General features: G+C 33.0%; 1 protein-coding gene across 1 annotated transcript; it reads right to left on the bottom strand.

Moving 5' to 3' along the window:
• Positions 1–519: 519 nt before the first annotated feature.
• LOC133815619 (receptor-like protein EIX2) lies at positions 520–6,226 on the bottom strand. The gene is made up of 2 exons (XM_062248435.1): positions 3,067–6,226; positions 520–749 (listed from the first exon to the last, which is right to left on the bottom strand). The coding sequence occupies exon 1, from the start codon at positions 6,224–6,226 to the stop codon at positions 3,071–3,073; it is 3,156 nt and encodes a 1,051-aa protein (XP_062104419.1). The 3' UTR covers positions 520–749; positions 3,067–3,070.
• Positions 6,227–14,661: the final 8,435 nt, after the last annotated feature.

Below are 14,661 nucleotides of genomic sequence, written 5' to 3'. Positions count from 1 at the left end.
TAAATTGTACAAATCCAATGCTTAGAACAAAAATATTATGTTTTTCCTTATAAATAATGTTCATTAATTTATTTGTCATTTCATTAGATTGATTTACACTAAATGCTTTGAAATTATAATTTTAAAAGTGAAGATAAATCCTATATTTTTATAAAAACTTGTGCTTAAATAGAATATCTAATTTGAATAAGTGATGGTTTGATTAATTTATACTATTACTAGAACTTGGAAATCAATATACTTTTAAATATTATTAAACTTATATTTTGTGGATTCTATTATCTTAATAATATTTCTTTTACTATCTTGTTTTCTTATTTTAATTTAGTTATATATATTGTCTTTAATATCTTTATTTTATTTTTATTATACAAAAATCTCATCAATTTTTGGAGCTATGTTAGAAATTATTAATTTTGATTTAAAATAGTTTTATTTTCGATTTTAGACAACTCATTTGGGTTCGACATCCTTGCTTACACGATCACTATTCTATATGAACGATTCATGCGCTTGCGATTTATAAATATTTAAAACACACCCGTTTTGGGTCCATCAGATCCCAAAATGTTCTTTAAGACATATTTACAATTGAAAAGTTACTATATAGTCAACCTAGGTGACAAAACCGAAAATTTACACTATGTTCCTCGAAATTACCCTAATCGTGGCGGCCAAGTAGGCCAAACATGCACGCACCGCTCCATGCCCTCCAACTCAGGCTTGGTCAGCCTTTCCCTTGCCCTTACCTGCATCATAGAGCACCCGTGAGCCAATGCCTAGCAAGAAAACTGTACTAGCATAGCATATAATAATGCATTTCAATAAGTGCATAACTAAACAAACACCATAAACAATCCCCATGCATTCACTACAATTCACAACAGCGGGCTAAGCCGGCCAATGTTCGTTACCAAGAACCAAGTTCATAGTCCTAACCAAGCGGGTGAATACAACACCCTTAGATGGCCCTACTATGGCGGCCTGCATTCAATATGCTTATTGCTGAACCTAGTCCTTGTCGCTCAGTTACAAACATTTACACATAGCACTAAGAATAATACATGCATAGATAATCGAGCCATGATCTACTCTACATGCACAAACAATTTTCTTACCTGAACTCCACAAGTTCTCGGTAAATGGCCTAGATACGATCCCCATCAAACGCCCGAATCAGCCCTAAGTCACAATAATATGGAACCTCCATCAATCTCAGGTAAATAAACACTTTTAAACTTATTCCTAGCCTCCGGGACCTCGAATTCTACTAAATCGGGTTGTAAAATCCTTCCCGAGCCCCTAAGTTTGAGTTACAACGACTCAAAACTTGTTTTTGGATATTTTTCTCAATTAGAGTCGTGGCTCAGACCATAGGGCCATGACGTGCTATAAGTCAGAGAGCTCGAGGCTCTCTTCTGGGCGACATCTGGCACGGCTTGCCCCAACCAGTGTCGTAGTGCTTGGGCGATTTCAAAAACTGCCAAATCCATTTCACGTACACGGGTCGCGGTGCTTGAAGAACAATGTCACGACTTGAACCCGAAATCTGTAAATTTCTCAGCGTCTTCAACCCAAAAATCCTTAAAATCTCTTACCAAAACCCTCATGGTCCAAAGGTTAATTTGTGAAAATAAAAGGTCCCAACGAGTAATCGGCTAAAATACAATGTTCAAAATGGTGTGAACCCTTAGAGAAAACATAAATTATATAAATATTTATAATTTTATTTTTATAAAGAATTTTTAATAACATTTTGAATAAATACATGGTCCAAAGGTTAATTTTTAGAAATAAAGAGTCAAAACGGGTAATCGACTAAAATATAGTGTTCAAATAATTGATTTATTTATTCATAATTTAAACCTTTTTTACAAAATACGAGGTTTAAAAGTTAATTTTTTAATATTAAAGGTTCAAACGTGTAATTGACCAAAATAACTCTTACACAAAACATATATTTTCTTATACATAATTTATACTTTTTATATATAAAAAAAAACCACGCAAATCATTTAATAATAATAATAATAAATAAAAGCATGCATACGAAAAACTTTTTGAACTTTATTTTCGGCACTTTAATTAATCAGAATTTCTCGAAAACCTGTAGGAGGTTCACTATACAATGAATACCATCATAAAAAAAATATGGTCAATACGCCATCATGTGTCTATAGAAGAGCATATCCAATGCACGCAACGATCAAAGTTGCTTCTCATGATCACATATTAATTTTTTTATTAAAAGCAGCGAATCACATTTTTTTTAAAACAAGGAGCAATGTTGCTAAGCAGTGGCAACTTTGGTAGACAACCTTTGTTAAAAAGTCGCCAAAGGTCCACATGGGGACCCACTTGTCAGTAAGCATTGTGTAAAACAACTCCCTCTAGAGATGCTCTAAAGAGTCTGTTGTATGAGTAGGGTGAAAAAGAATCCCTACTACACAATCTCCCAAAAATATTTTAAAATATATATTTTTTAATAATTACAAAAAAATACACGAAGTGTGGTTATATTTTCTAGTATCTATATCTCTATATAAATAGGAGCTTTGAGAGGAAGAGGTAGCATCCTTTCCTTCTAATCTTCTATTTTTTCTAATTTGTGGTTTTTTATCTTACATGATTACAAATTATTCTTCATCTTGTTTGTATATTGCAAGAAAATTGTAACCTCTTGCTGCTATTGTTAGTTTCTATTACTTTCATATAACTTAAAAAGTGAAATTAAAAAAAAAAAACAGAGATAAAATTTGAAGAAAACATATCGTAATCCATGTGATGAACAATTGTAAACATGAATAGCGAGCTAATTCAAGTCTCATTATTATAAAGAAAACATAAGTAACTAGGACATAATAAATTACTTGATGAAGAAATATTCTGAGGGCACTACATCCTCTAAAATCAAAAGCTCCTGCTGCACAATAAAATGATCAAATCTCAACTATAGATCTTACTAATTACAACCCATTATACCTATAAAAATGAAATTAATGTATACAGTAGCAGTGTATATAAATAATAAATGCACCAAAACACAAAGAGAGATAGAAAATTTACCAATTTAGCTTCTGAACATATGCAGTAGCTTTTTCTTTTGAACTGCTGTTGTTACATGAGCCCAGTCCTCAGCATTGTTCAACAGCTTGAAATATGAATATCTCCATGACTTGTTGAAGATTAAAGTCCCACAAAATCCCCAAAATCCAACTACGATTCCCAGTGCTACGCTTATGTAAAATCCTTTGCTAATAAACTCATCACCATAGTGATTTTCCAAAGCTTCATCAGATGTAGTTGGTACTTTTTCATTTGGACACTTTATTGGAAGTGGAATTCCACAAAGGAGAGGATTTCCCAAATATGCAGCTGCATCACGAGATTGGAGTTGAGTGCTTCTTGGAATTTCACCAGACAAATTATTGCTCGACAAATCTAATGTGTTGAGACGATCCACTTGAGAGAGACTCGAAGGAATCTGACCAAAAAATTGGTTCTTTGATAAATCAAGAACGTCTAAAGACTTCAAGTGACCAATCTCTTGAGGGATATTTCCACTTAGATTGTTTCTTGACAAGTTTAAAGAAATCAGCTCAACGAGTTTAGTAACGTCTCTTGGAATACCCCCAACAAGTTTATTACTGGACAAATCAACGGTCCTCAAAAGTCCAACATTTTTGAATTCGGAGATTGCTCCTTTCCATATCAATACTAACTTTTGACGGTTGAAATCATCTGGAACACCTCGACGCCAAGTACCGCCAGAATAAGGATCTAGTACATATGGTACATCTTCGATTCGTTTTAATTCTTTCATAGCTGTAATGTTTCCAAGACAGTTTGGAATTTGTCCAGAAAGATCATTTGAAGACAAATCTAACAACTGAAGATCCACTGAGTGGCATAGTTGTAAGGGTATCCTTCCATTAAAGCTATTAGAACGTGTACTAAGAATGAGGAGATTTGTTAGGCTTGTACCTATCCACGCTGGTATTGACCCAAACAATTTGTTATCTCCAACATCAAATACCGCCAACTTTGTACAGTTCTTTAGTGATGAAGGCAATTCACCAGTCAAATTGTTGGATCTCAAATGCAACAAATTGATGGAAAATAAAAAGCCAAAGGTGGCGGGAATCTTTCCAGATAACTTGTTATTTGCCAAAACAAGAATTCGCAGATTTTCTGCTTGTGACCAACAATCAGGAAGCTCACCAGATAACTGGTTATATGAGACATCAAGAAAGATCAAAGGAATGACCCCGGAAGCCTTACATAGGGAATTTAACTGTGAAAAGCTATTGTTGAAAAGATTTAGTGAAGTTGTCCTTTGGAGTAAAAAACTTGGTATTGATCCTTCTAACTCATTTGAACTCAAATCTATGTCAAGAGAGGGCATGATATCATAGGGCAAATGGACACTTTGCTTAATATCATGAAGTCTTCCTCTAATTTTATTATTAGACAAATCGAGAACACGTAAGTTTGAGGTAGAATTAAATAACCAATCTGGAATAGAATCTGAAATTCCAGAATTGGAGATATTAAGTTCATCATAATTTTGAGTTCTGAGCCATTTTGGAAATTGAGGACCCAGAATGCAAGAACCAAGAAGTATATAAGACAAGTGAAAGGGTGGAATCCAATCAGTAGCAACCCTAAAAACTAGATTTGAGTTCATTGATAAATCCAAGGAGCCTAAGTTGAAGAGTTTCGAAAAATGAGCTTCTGATAAAACATCATTGATAGAGTTTTCAGAAAGATCCAAAATTTTCAAGTTTGATAATTGACTCATACTAGTGGATAGCCCACTAAAATGATTCGAGGAAAGATGTAGCTCAGTCAAAGAGGGATATAAGGTGAAATTAGGCAATGATCCCATGATTTGATTTTGCTTCAAATCCAAATACTCTAAAGAGAAATTGGCACATTCCTTTGAGGGTGATTCAGCCAAATGTAACTGCCCGCTAAGACTATTGTTGTATGCTTCAAACCTCTGCAGTTCACATAATTTCCAAATGGATTTTGGAATTTCTCCTTCAAGCTCGTTATTGCTAAGATCAAGCTGACCAAGAGAAACCATATTCCCGAAACCATCTGGTATGGATCCCTTTAGGTGATTGGTTCTGATATTAAGATATGTAAGGTCAATCATATTCCCAAAGGACTCTGGAATATAACCATTTAGTTGATTGTGGCTAAGATCAAGGTATGAAATGGCAGTCATATTATTGAAAGAGTTTGGATGAAAACCATCTAGTTGATTAGAATAGAGATTAAGATATGTGAGGGAAATCAAATTCCCAAAAGATTCAGGAATTATTCCTTCAAAGGCATTGTAGCTGAGATCAAGATAGGTAAGGGAAGCCATATTTTTAAACCCATTTGGAATGGAACCTCCTAATTGGCACCTAGAGAGGTCAAGAGAAACAAGGCTACTATTATACTTGAACAACCATTGGAATATAGACTGAGACAGATGGTTTCCGGAAACATCAAGGATACTGAGAAATTTTGAAGAGTTAACAAGGGATCGAGATGGTGAAGAAACAACTATATCAGGAAGATCACAATAACGTAGAATCAACTTTGTCATGAAATGAGGAAGGTTAACTACTACATGCACCCAGTCATTAGCTAAGCTCATGTTTGTGACACTCAGGTTAAGTACTCGTAAAGATGAAAGTTGTGAAACCCAATTTAAGCTTTTTGGTTTTAAAAGATTGTGGCTAAGATCGAGAAACTGCAAGCTGGAAAGGTTTCCAAGTTGAGGAGGAATACCTCCAATTAGATTAGTGAAAGAGAGATCGAGGTACCTTAATTTGGTGAGGCTGCCAAGGAAAGTTGGGATGAAATTCTCACCAAAGTTGATGTGGCTCAAGTCCAGATGATTCAAGTACTTTAAGTCGAGCAATGAAGAGCTAATATTACCTCTTAGATTAATGGTTGAAAGAGAAAGATCAAGTTTAATGACATGGCCAGAGTTGTTGCTGCACTGAATTCCGATCCATTCACAGCACTCTCTTTTATTTTCTTCTTCTCCCCAAGAGGAAAGAAAGTCATCACCTTCACTAAAAAAAAGATGGTCCTTAATCTTTATCAATGCTTGTCTCTCAGCTTCATTGCACCTGATTTTTGGCTCTCCAACTCCAGTGTTTACAATCAAGCAGTAAAGCAAAATCACAAAAGGCACAACAACATGAGGGACTGAAATGCTCATCATGAAAATGGACAGAATTCAATGTTTGATGAGAAGTAGAAACATATAGTTCATCTTTAGAGAATAAATAGAAGAAAGTTTTGCATGCATCAGTTGGATTTTGTTGAAAGAAATTCTTTTGCGTTCACATTTTAAAATTTTCTATGTAATTATTGATATTCGTGTATGTTTACATTTAGTCTAGGCAAACAAAAGTTAAAATCACTTTTGTCCAGTCTTAATAATCTATGTTCATGAATATATGACCTTGTACGAAACGGATATATAGCTTTATTAAGATCAATGTGTATGACTTTCCAATTAAGAAATGTGTTTTACTTCAAAATAATCTAGCTGCTGATAAGTAGGAACACTTTCAAATTATGTTTTCTTTAATATTTCCTTTCGTTTCTACTTTGGGCAGATATATTTGAAAATCATAAAACAAACAGCAAATAGAAAGGAGTAAGTGACGGGGTGTGAATTGAAAGTTGTTCTAGTCAAGAAATGGGATGTGTTGAATGATTAAAAATTGCTTATGAATCGTCCAACAAAGCATATATTTATATAAAAGAAAGGTGAAAATTCCACATATACGGATTTACAAGCGAAAAGAAAGGTCTAGTCTAGTGTTCGGTAATTTATAAATAATTTCTCTATCAAAAAATTGTAATATTGAGAGAAGCACTTGTTTCTGAGTAGCGTGGATATTTGTATGAGCCTTCAACTTATTTTGCTTTGTCATTTCAAAGTAAGTATCTAAGAAATTACAGTGGTTGGTTGGCCCCTTTTTGGTTTGGAAAAAAAATTATGAGTGTATATTCCTATTTAAATTTGTCTTCTTTTTTTTTTTTATCGCAATAGTTGTCTTTTGTATTTCTATGCCATAATTGAAATTGGCACCAAAGAGAAGGTTTCATATCTTCTGCTGGTTATGCTAAAGATATATATGGCTCTCACCATGACAAAAATTATAAGGTTGAATTTAAAAATCAATTGGTGATTAATATAGTGATTTATAGTCTAATAAATAACTTAATATTTTTATATTTATTTTATGTGTGACATCATACTCTAATTAGGGGTGTTCATAAAACTGCCTACACCGCACAAATCGCCTATACCGCACCACACCGCACCACAATTTGTGGTTTAGAACCTTTCGCGGTGCGATTGCGGTTTGTATTTTTGCCAAACCGCACGGTGCGGTGCGGTTCGCGGTTTTAAATTTTATAAATGAGGTTCAAACCACACCACACCACATCATTATATATATTAACTTTTTTATATTATTTTTTTCAATTTTACTACATTTAAAGTTAATGCATAAATATTTATATAGTATAATATAATATACACAATATCTAGAAAAAAAATATAATGTTTCATAGGATGCTAACACATATTCTACTTCAATATAAATATATTCATCCTTAATTAAAATAATATTTATTTTTATATTAAATTTTTTATTTGTTATTAGTTTGTTATATTTTTATTATTTTGCTTAAAGTTTATTAGCTTGTTGTACATTTAGTTATTTTGTTAAACACTCTTTGGTTATGAGATTTATTATGAATCTTTCTTAATTATAATATTTAATTATCAAATTATTTAACGATAGGTATAAACCGCCCATACTGCACCACACCACACCGCATTTTTGCGGGCGGTTTTTTTTGGGTCTTATTTGTAAAAAAAAAAATATTTTCCACCCTCATTTCTTATTAAAGGATACTTTTGGAGGCCATTTTTCAATAGATTTTTTTGGGGCATTTTTTCTCATGAAAAATTAAAAGAAAAGAAAAAATATGAGGCCTTAGGCTAAAGCCTAGTTGGCCTTATGGTTGAGCCGGCCCGGCCCATAGAGAACGGGAGTAAGATGGAGAACAAACCGAAAGAATAACATTTTTTGCAACCCGTTTAAAAAAACTAAACTAAAAATTCTAACTTTTAAGCCCATCTAAGACTAAACAAATCTGTCAAGGCCTCAACTTTCATTACACTTAAAAGGTCTTGGATCTTTTCAACAAAGTAAGCTTGGGAAATCCATCTTCAGCTTGTAGGATTGCCCCAACACCGATTAAACCCTTGTGAAAATCCAGAGCCGTATCAGTGATCATCTTCATAAAGCCATGAGTAGAACCCCCAGACATTAGATGTAGTGAGGCATGTAGTCTGGCATATAAACAAGTTTGGAAGCTCGGTTGCTTCCATTCCAAGTAATATTTTGTTGCCTATTATGCCAAAACGTGTCTAATGCAAATTGAACACCAAACTTAAAACCCTGCACAACAATATACACAAAAGCATATCATACCAAAAATAGTAAAAGAGGATAATGACTATGCTAATAATGTATAAGCTAGTGCAGAAAAATGATCATAAGACAGTGAAGTTAAGCCATGAGTGGTTTAACCCAGCATTTTCATTTTCTGTAAATAAATATATATGTGTGCAACTATAAGTAATTAAACAAGCTTACAAAGGAAGACAATGATATCAATAGGAAGAAATGTACTTATATAAACAGGACTACAGATTAATTAACAGTAGAAGTAGTACTAAGGAAATATGAGAGTTAAGCTTACAAAGGAAGACAATGATCGATATATAACTTTAAATGTAGCATACTATTTGGAAGAGAGAAATATGTTGTGAAACCAAGAGTATAGAATTTATGTCTATTGATTGATAATGTTAATTGATCCAATATGTATCAAGTATAGCATTGCGTGCACTTATTAAGGAAAGTGGATTCTCTACAATTCTAGAATTCAGTGTATATATAAATAAAGTAAAAGTATAGCATTAATTAAGATAGATACATATGTATGAGGAGAGTAAAATGGTGAGAAAAAAATGCACAAACTGTGTTTTACTAAAAGATTATATGAGCATAGATAAGAAATTGTATGAGAATAATGAAGATAAACATTTTAAAAAAAAATTGATACCATACGAAGATAAAGAGCATATGAGAGAGCATTACAGTTTTCATGGTGGCTGGTAATTGACAAATTTTAAATAGTTATTATAAAGTAAAATATTTATATTCGAATTTTGAATGGTTAGATAGTTATTTTCACACTAATTTTTTTATCTTATTATTTTAACATTAAAATTTGTATTTGGAATTTACAAAGAGTATTTAAATATTAATTTTAATAACTGAAATATTAATTTTCTTTAATACACTACTACAAAAAAAGGCAATTATGTCAGTAAAACGCATCAGTCAACGCAGTTGACTGGCGCTGTTAACCAAAAATTAGCATTTGTGACAATTGGACACTGCCACAAATGAGGGGGCAATTGCGTCATAACATACACTGACAGTGCTTAATGGGGCCGTTTGCGTCGGTAGCCCACTAACGCAAACGGGCCGTTAACAGCGTCAGTGACCCACTGACGGTAACGACCCGTTTGCGTCAGTGGGGCACTGACGCAAACGGCCCTTTTGCAAAAATAAACAGCCATTTTACCTAAAGTTTCAGAAACGAAAAAGCAAGAAACCAGCAGCGCCCCCTTCGACTTTTACTCTATATGGTATGTTTTTATCCATTTTTTTTTTCAATTTTAATATAAAAATAATGATTTATATATGTTTATGAAACATATATATAGTTTTTTTTAAATTTTTTGTATAGATTTTGTATTTTTGAAGATTATTGTTTGAAAACCCAAAACTTTCTTGGTTTTTTGGGGTTTTCTACTTCAAGAACTCACATTGCTCAATTACCACAAGTAAGTGCAATTTTATTAATTTTTGTGATTTTTTTTTCATAAATTGACTATATTTCAGATTTTTTAATTTTTGGATAATTTTATATTAATGATTATGTAATTGTTTTAAGTTTAAACTTTGCATTTTAATATTTTATTTTTTTATAATTTCTTTATTTTTTATTAACTTTATTTTTTAAATTTTAATTTAATTTCAAATTTACTTATGTAAATGAGTATATATATATATATATTAATGTATATATTTTGTATAAGTTTCATTTTATTAATTGTTTAGTTTGATTATTATTAGTAAATTTTTGTTTATATTTTGTTAACTTTTTAAATTTTGGGTTTAATTGGTAAAATATGTATATACTAAAATTGTTTGTTTTTTTAAGTTATATTTTATTATTGATTTAGTTATGATATTTATAGTCGATTTTTCTTTATGTGATTTGTTAACTTTAAAAAAAAAATTTATTTCGGGTTTAAGTATATAATTGAGTACATATTATAAATTATGTGTTTTCTTTAAGCACTTTATTGTTTATTTAGTTACAATATAGCTTTAATATATTTTTCTTTATATTTTGTCAACTTTTTTATTATTTTTTTGTTTATTGTTATATTTGAGTAGGTATTTTGTTGACAACTTTGTTGGTGAGATCAAGCTTTGGAGGATTTAATATTAGAGGTAATATTTTAAACCTTAATGTATAATTAAGATATTGAACTTATAGTAGAATGTACGAATTATAAAATTGTGGAGATAGGTTCTGGGACTGTGGTTGCGGTGATATAAGACTGTAATTATGCATGTTTGATTGATTAATTTGTTTGTTGTATAAGACTGTAATATTGAAGTGTTTGGTGAAGTTTATTGATAAATGGAAAGCTGACCGCGTGGTAGAAATTCCAAAGGGTATTTGGATTCCAAACTATCACTCTGCTAGGGAAAGATGATATCCTCCACTTTTGCAACTATGAGATGATTGGACAGACTGAGCTAGCATTATATATAAGGTACAATTGTGTTTATAATCTTTTAGTTTATTTAGTTTAACTTGAAATTTAATAGTTTATTAACTTTTTTAATTATATGTAGCTTCCTCGATGATTTAGTGCAAACGAAGGGATTGAACCACATATACACTTTCATGCATCCCGCTTTAGTGTCCACTAATGCAGGAACCAATGAAATATGTGCTAAAAATCTCTTCGATCAGTTTCTACAGATGGAGCTAGAGACACAGTTTCTAATTTGTCATTTGAACAAGTAAGTCAACTTAATTTTATATTCATATATTTTGTTTATTGATAAATATCTTACACAAGTTTTTTTATTGTAGCTTTCATTGGATGTTAGTATTAATTCAGCCACACAGTCATTCAGTGACTTTTTTGGATCCTGTAAACTCACATTTTCGTCCGGAAATCAAGGAGATAATTATCATGTAATTTTTTCATATTACTTAATTAATTTATGATTTTATTTCAAACTCATATATGGGTAAATATTAATATTGTGTGCAGGGCATTGGATCAATATGATACACACCGAGGACTAAAAGAGTCAATCAATCTAAAAGTTTGTATTCCTAAGGTAAGTAAATTATATTACTTATCGTATTCAGCTTTTTGACATATTTCTATTATAATAACTTGCTAAATATAATATTTAAATTTGGATAACTATGTTGTAATAGTGTCGAAACCAGACTGGGCCAACCGAGTATGGCTTTTACATTATGAAATTTGCTAGAGAGTTGATTTCACAGCCTAGACCGAAGGCCTACTTGAAAAATGAGGTATTGTTTTACTTTTTAATTTTCATTTAAACTATCGTTCATGATTTTATTTGGATGATTTCTAACTTATTATTTTAAATATTTTCTAATTAGTTTACGAATACGAGTCCATATTCGGCTGACGAAATCAACAAGATACGGGATGAGTGGAATGAATGAATTATGGCATATCTCAGTTAGCAAATGAGCAAGTTGGTGAGGAAATTTTAGTTTAAGTAGGTTTAATACTTAGAAATTTAGAACACAAGAGTACATATATTAACTTTGATATCTGAATTACTTTTATAGTTTTGATCACAAAGGTTAACTCTAGATAAATGTTTAAAAAAAATTATACTGTTGTTTTTCTGTTCATACTGCTGTTTTTCTGTTTCTGGTGCTGATTTTTTTTATCAAAATAGGCCAAGGAAATTGGCATAAACATTTGCAATTTCCCTGGTTAATACTTTATGTGACAGAGTCCAACTGACGCAAAAAATACTCATTTTTAACATTTGTGACAGTGTCTCACTGACGCAAACCAGAGTGACATTTGTGTTAGTAGGGCACTGTCACAAACTGGCATTTGTGGTAGTGCCCCACTGACGCAAATGCCACTCTGGTTTTGTCATGGCAATTGCGTCACATATCAAACTGACGCAAAAACTCAATTGTGGCAGTTATAAACGGATGCAAATTGTATTTTTTGTTGTAGTGATAAGTGTTTAAAAACTTAAGGGAATGACACCCCTTTGTTGTTTTTTTTTATTTCGTTATCAGTAAATATTAATTATATATGTACATTTTTTTGGCTTTCTTCTTCTTCAAATTTATTTTATTTTTTAATTTTATTTTATGATATTTTTGTAGGTTATTTTTTCATCTTCCAAAACAAATGTGTGGGTGTAATGATGGCGTTGGACTAGTCATTTTTTCTTGGGGTCTTCCTTCACATATTGTCGAATTGTATTCTTTGTATTTGATAAGCTCTAAGTGATATTCACGAGTAATCTTTATTAGAGGATACAAATACTGCAATTTTATTGTCCAATTTTCATGATTTCCTTAATATGGGAAACCATCCTTTAGGCTTGTCAAATCCATTATGTGGAATTTGGTGAGAGGAACCGACCACTAATTATGATAACATAAAGTTATCCATCATTCAAGAAGCCAATAGGTTGTGCGATGATGTCTCAAATCCATACCTTCCCAGCCCAAGATGTAACACATCCAAATGTTGCTCAAGTTTAATTATTTCTTTACAATGAATTCCTAACCTTATTTATAGGAAATTATGGGTGTTTAGTACTCTTTAACGAGAGTTAATTGTTGAGAAATGAAATTCCTCTCAATATTCTTTGTAATAGAATTGGGGTCCCTGATTTATATGACCTGCCATATACTCGTACGGATTGATTGTGTAATCATTAAGTTGTTAGGATTTATTATTCTTCTAGTATATTCTTTTGAATACATGTCCTCCCTTGTGTGGAGTTTGTAATTTACCAATTCAGTATATATAAAGTTTCTGTAGCTGCAGCTCAATTAAGCTGAGCAATTCATTCAAAACAAGTTTTCTCTATTTTTCTCTATCCTTCAGTTTTCAATCTTGGTATCAGAGCTTTTTCGACTACTGCCCTATGTCGACCAACGGTAATGGCCATCAATTGCCTTAGTCTAGCAATCCTACTGCCCCCGCCCACAGTGCGGCCAGCTTAGCTTCCCTGGCGACATCTACCACTTCTTCCCCCTCCTGTTTCTGTTCCTCACTTTACCAGCACTCTTACCCAACCTTTTGCTCTTAAACTTGACCGTAATAACTTCAGTCTTTGGAAAACTATGGTGTTTGCCATTGTTCATGTTCATCGGCTTGATGGGTTCCTCACTGGTTCTAAGTTAAAACCTCATGAGTTTCTCGAAGCTATTGACGGTTCGTCTTCCTCTCCTGCTCTCAACCCTGCCTTTGACCAATGGATTGTTCACGATCAACTTTTCCTTGGCTGGTTGTACGATTCGATGATTGAGCCCATCGCCACCGAGGTTATGGGCTGTGACTCTTCTGCTTCTCTTTGGCACAGCCTCGAAGCCATCTACGGTGCCCACTCTAAGTCTCATATGGATGAACTTCGAATGAGTATTTAGACAGTGCGGAAGGGAACTCTCTCTATGCCTGAATATCTTCGTCAAAAATGTCAGTGGGCAAACATTCTCCCCTTGGCAGGTGATTCGTACCCTAAGAACCATTTAATTGCTAACATACTTTCTAGTCTAGATGCAAAATATTTGCCCATCATTGTCCAGATTGAAGGGCGTGTATCCAACTCATGGCAAGAGTTGCAAGACATTCTTCTTAGCTTTGATAGCAAAATGGAAATATCGAATGCCCTTTCTGGTACTGTAAAGCTTCCCAACACTTATCCTCTACCTCAAGCTAACATTGTTCACAAACCTCAGGGTTCCACTCAAGGTCGTGGCCCTTCTTTTGAGCCCTTCTCAGGTCACACTCGGAGTCCTTATCCTAATCGAGGCAGCAATCGTTCACGAGGCAAAGGAGGACGATTTAGTGGGCGCTCAAATACACATAGGCCTACTTGTCAAGTGTGTGGTCGGTATGGACACTCTGCTGCTGTGTGCTATAACCGTTATGATGACAACTATATGGGCTTAGTTCCTGGAGGAAACAATCACGCCAAGCCAATCCCAACTCCTTCTGCATTCATAGTTACACCCGAGATGGTCGAAAATGAGCAGTGGTATGCCGACAGCAGTGCGAGAAATCATATTACCTTTGATGCAGGGAACTTACAGTAGAAATTTGATTATCATGGTAAGGATCACTTGGTAACTGGTAATGGTGATACTCTCAATATTGTTCACACTGGTAATGGTCAACTAAGAACCAATTCTGGGCACAATCTGCTGTTAAAAGATATTTTA

The sequence above is a fragment of the Humulus lupulus genome, chromosome 2, assembly GCF_963169125.1.
Source record: "Humulus lupulus chromosome 2, drHumLupu1.1, whole genome shotgun sequence".
Classification (NCBI taxonomy): domain Eukaryota; kingdom Viridiplantae; phylum Streptophyta; class Magnoliopsida; order Rosales; family Cannabaceae; genus Humulus; species Humulus lupulus.
Note: the sequence above shows the minus strand (reverse complement) of the source record. Positions and strands in the feature narration are given on the sequence as shown.

Bases quoted from the DNA above. Each gene is read 5' to 3' on its own strand.
- LOC133815619 (XM_062248435.1), bottom strand. From the start codon at position 6,226: ATGAGCATTTCAGTCCCTCATGTTGTTGTGCCTTTTGTGATTTTGCTT.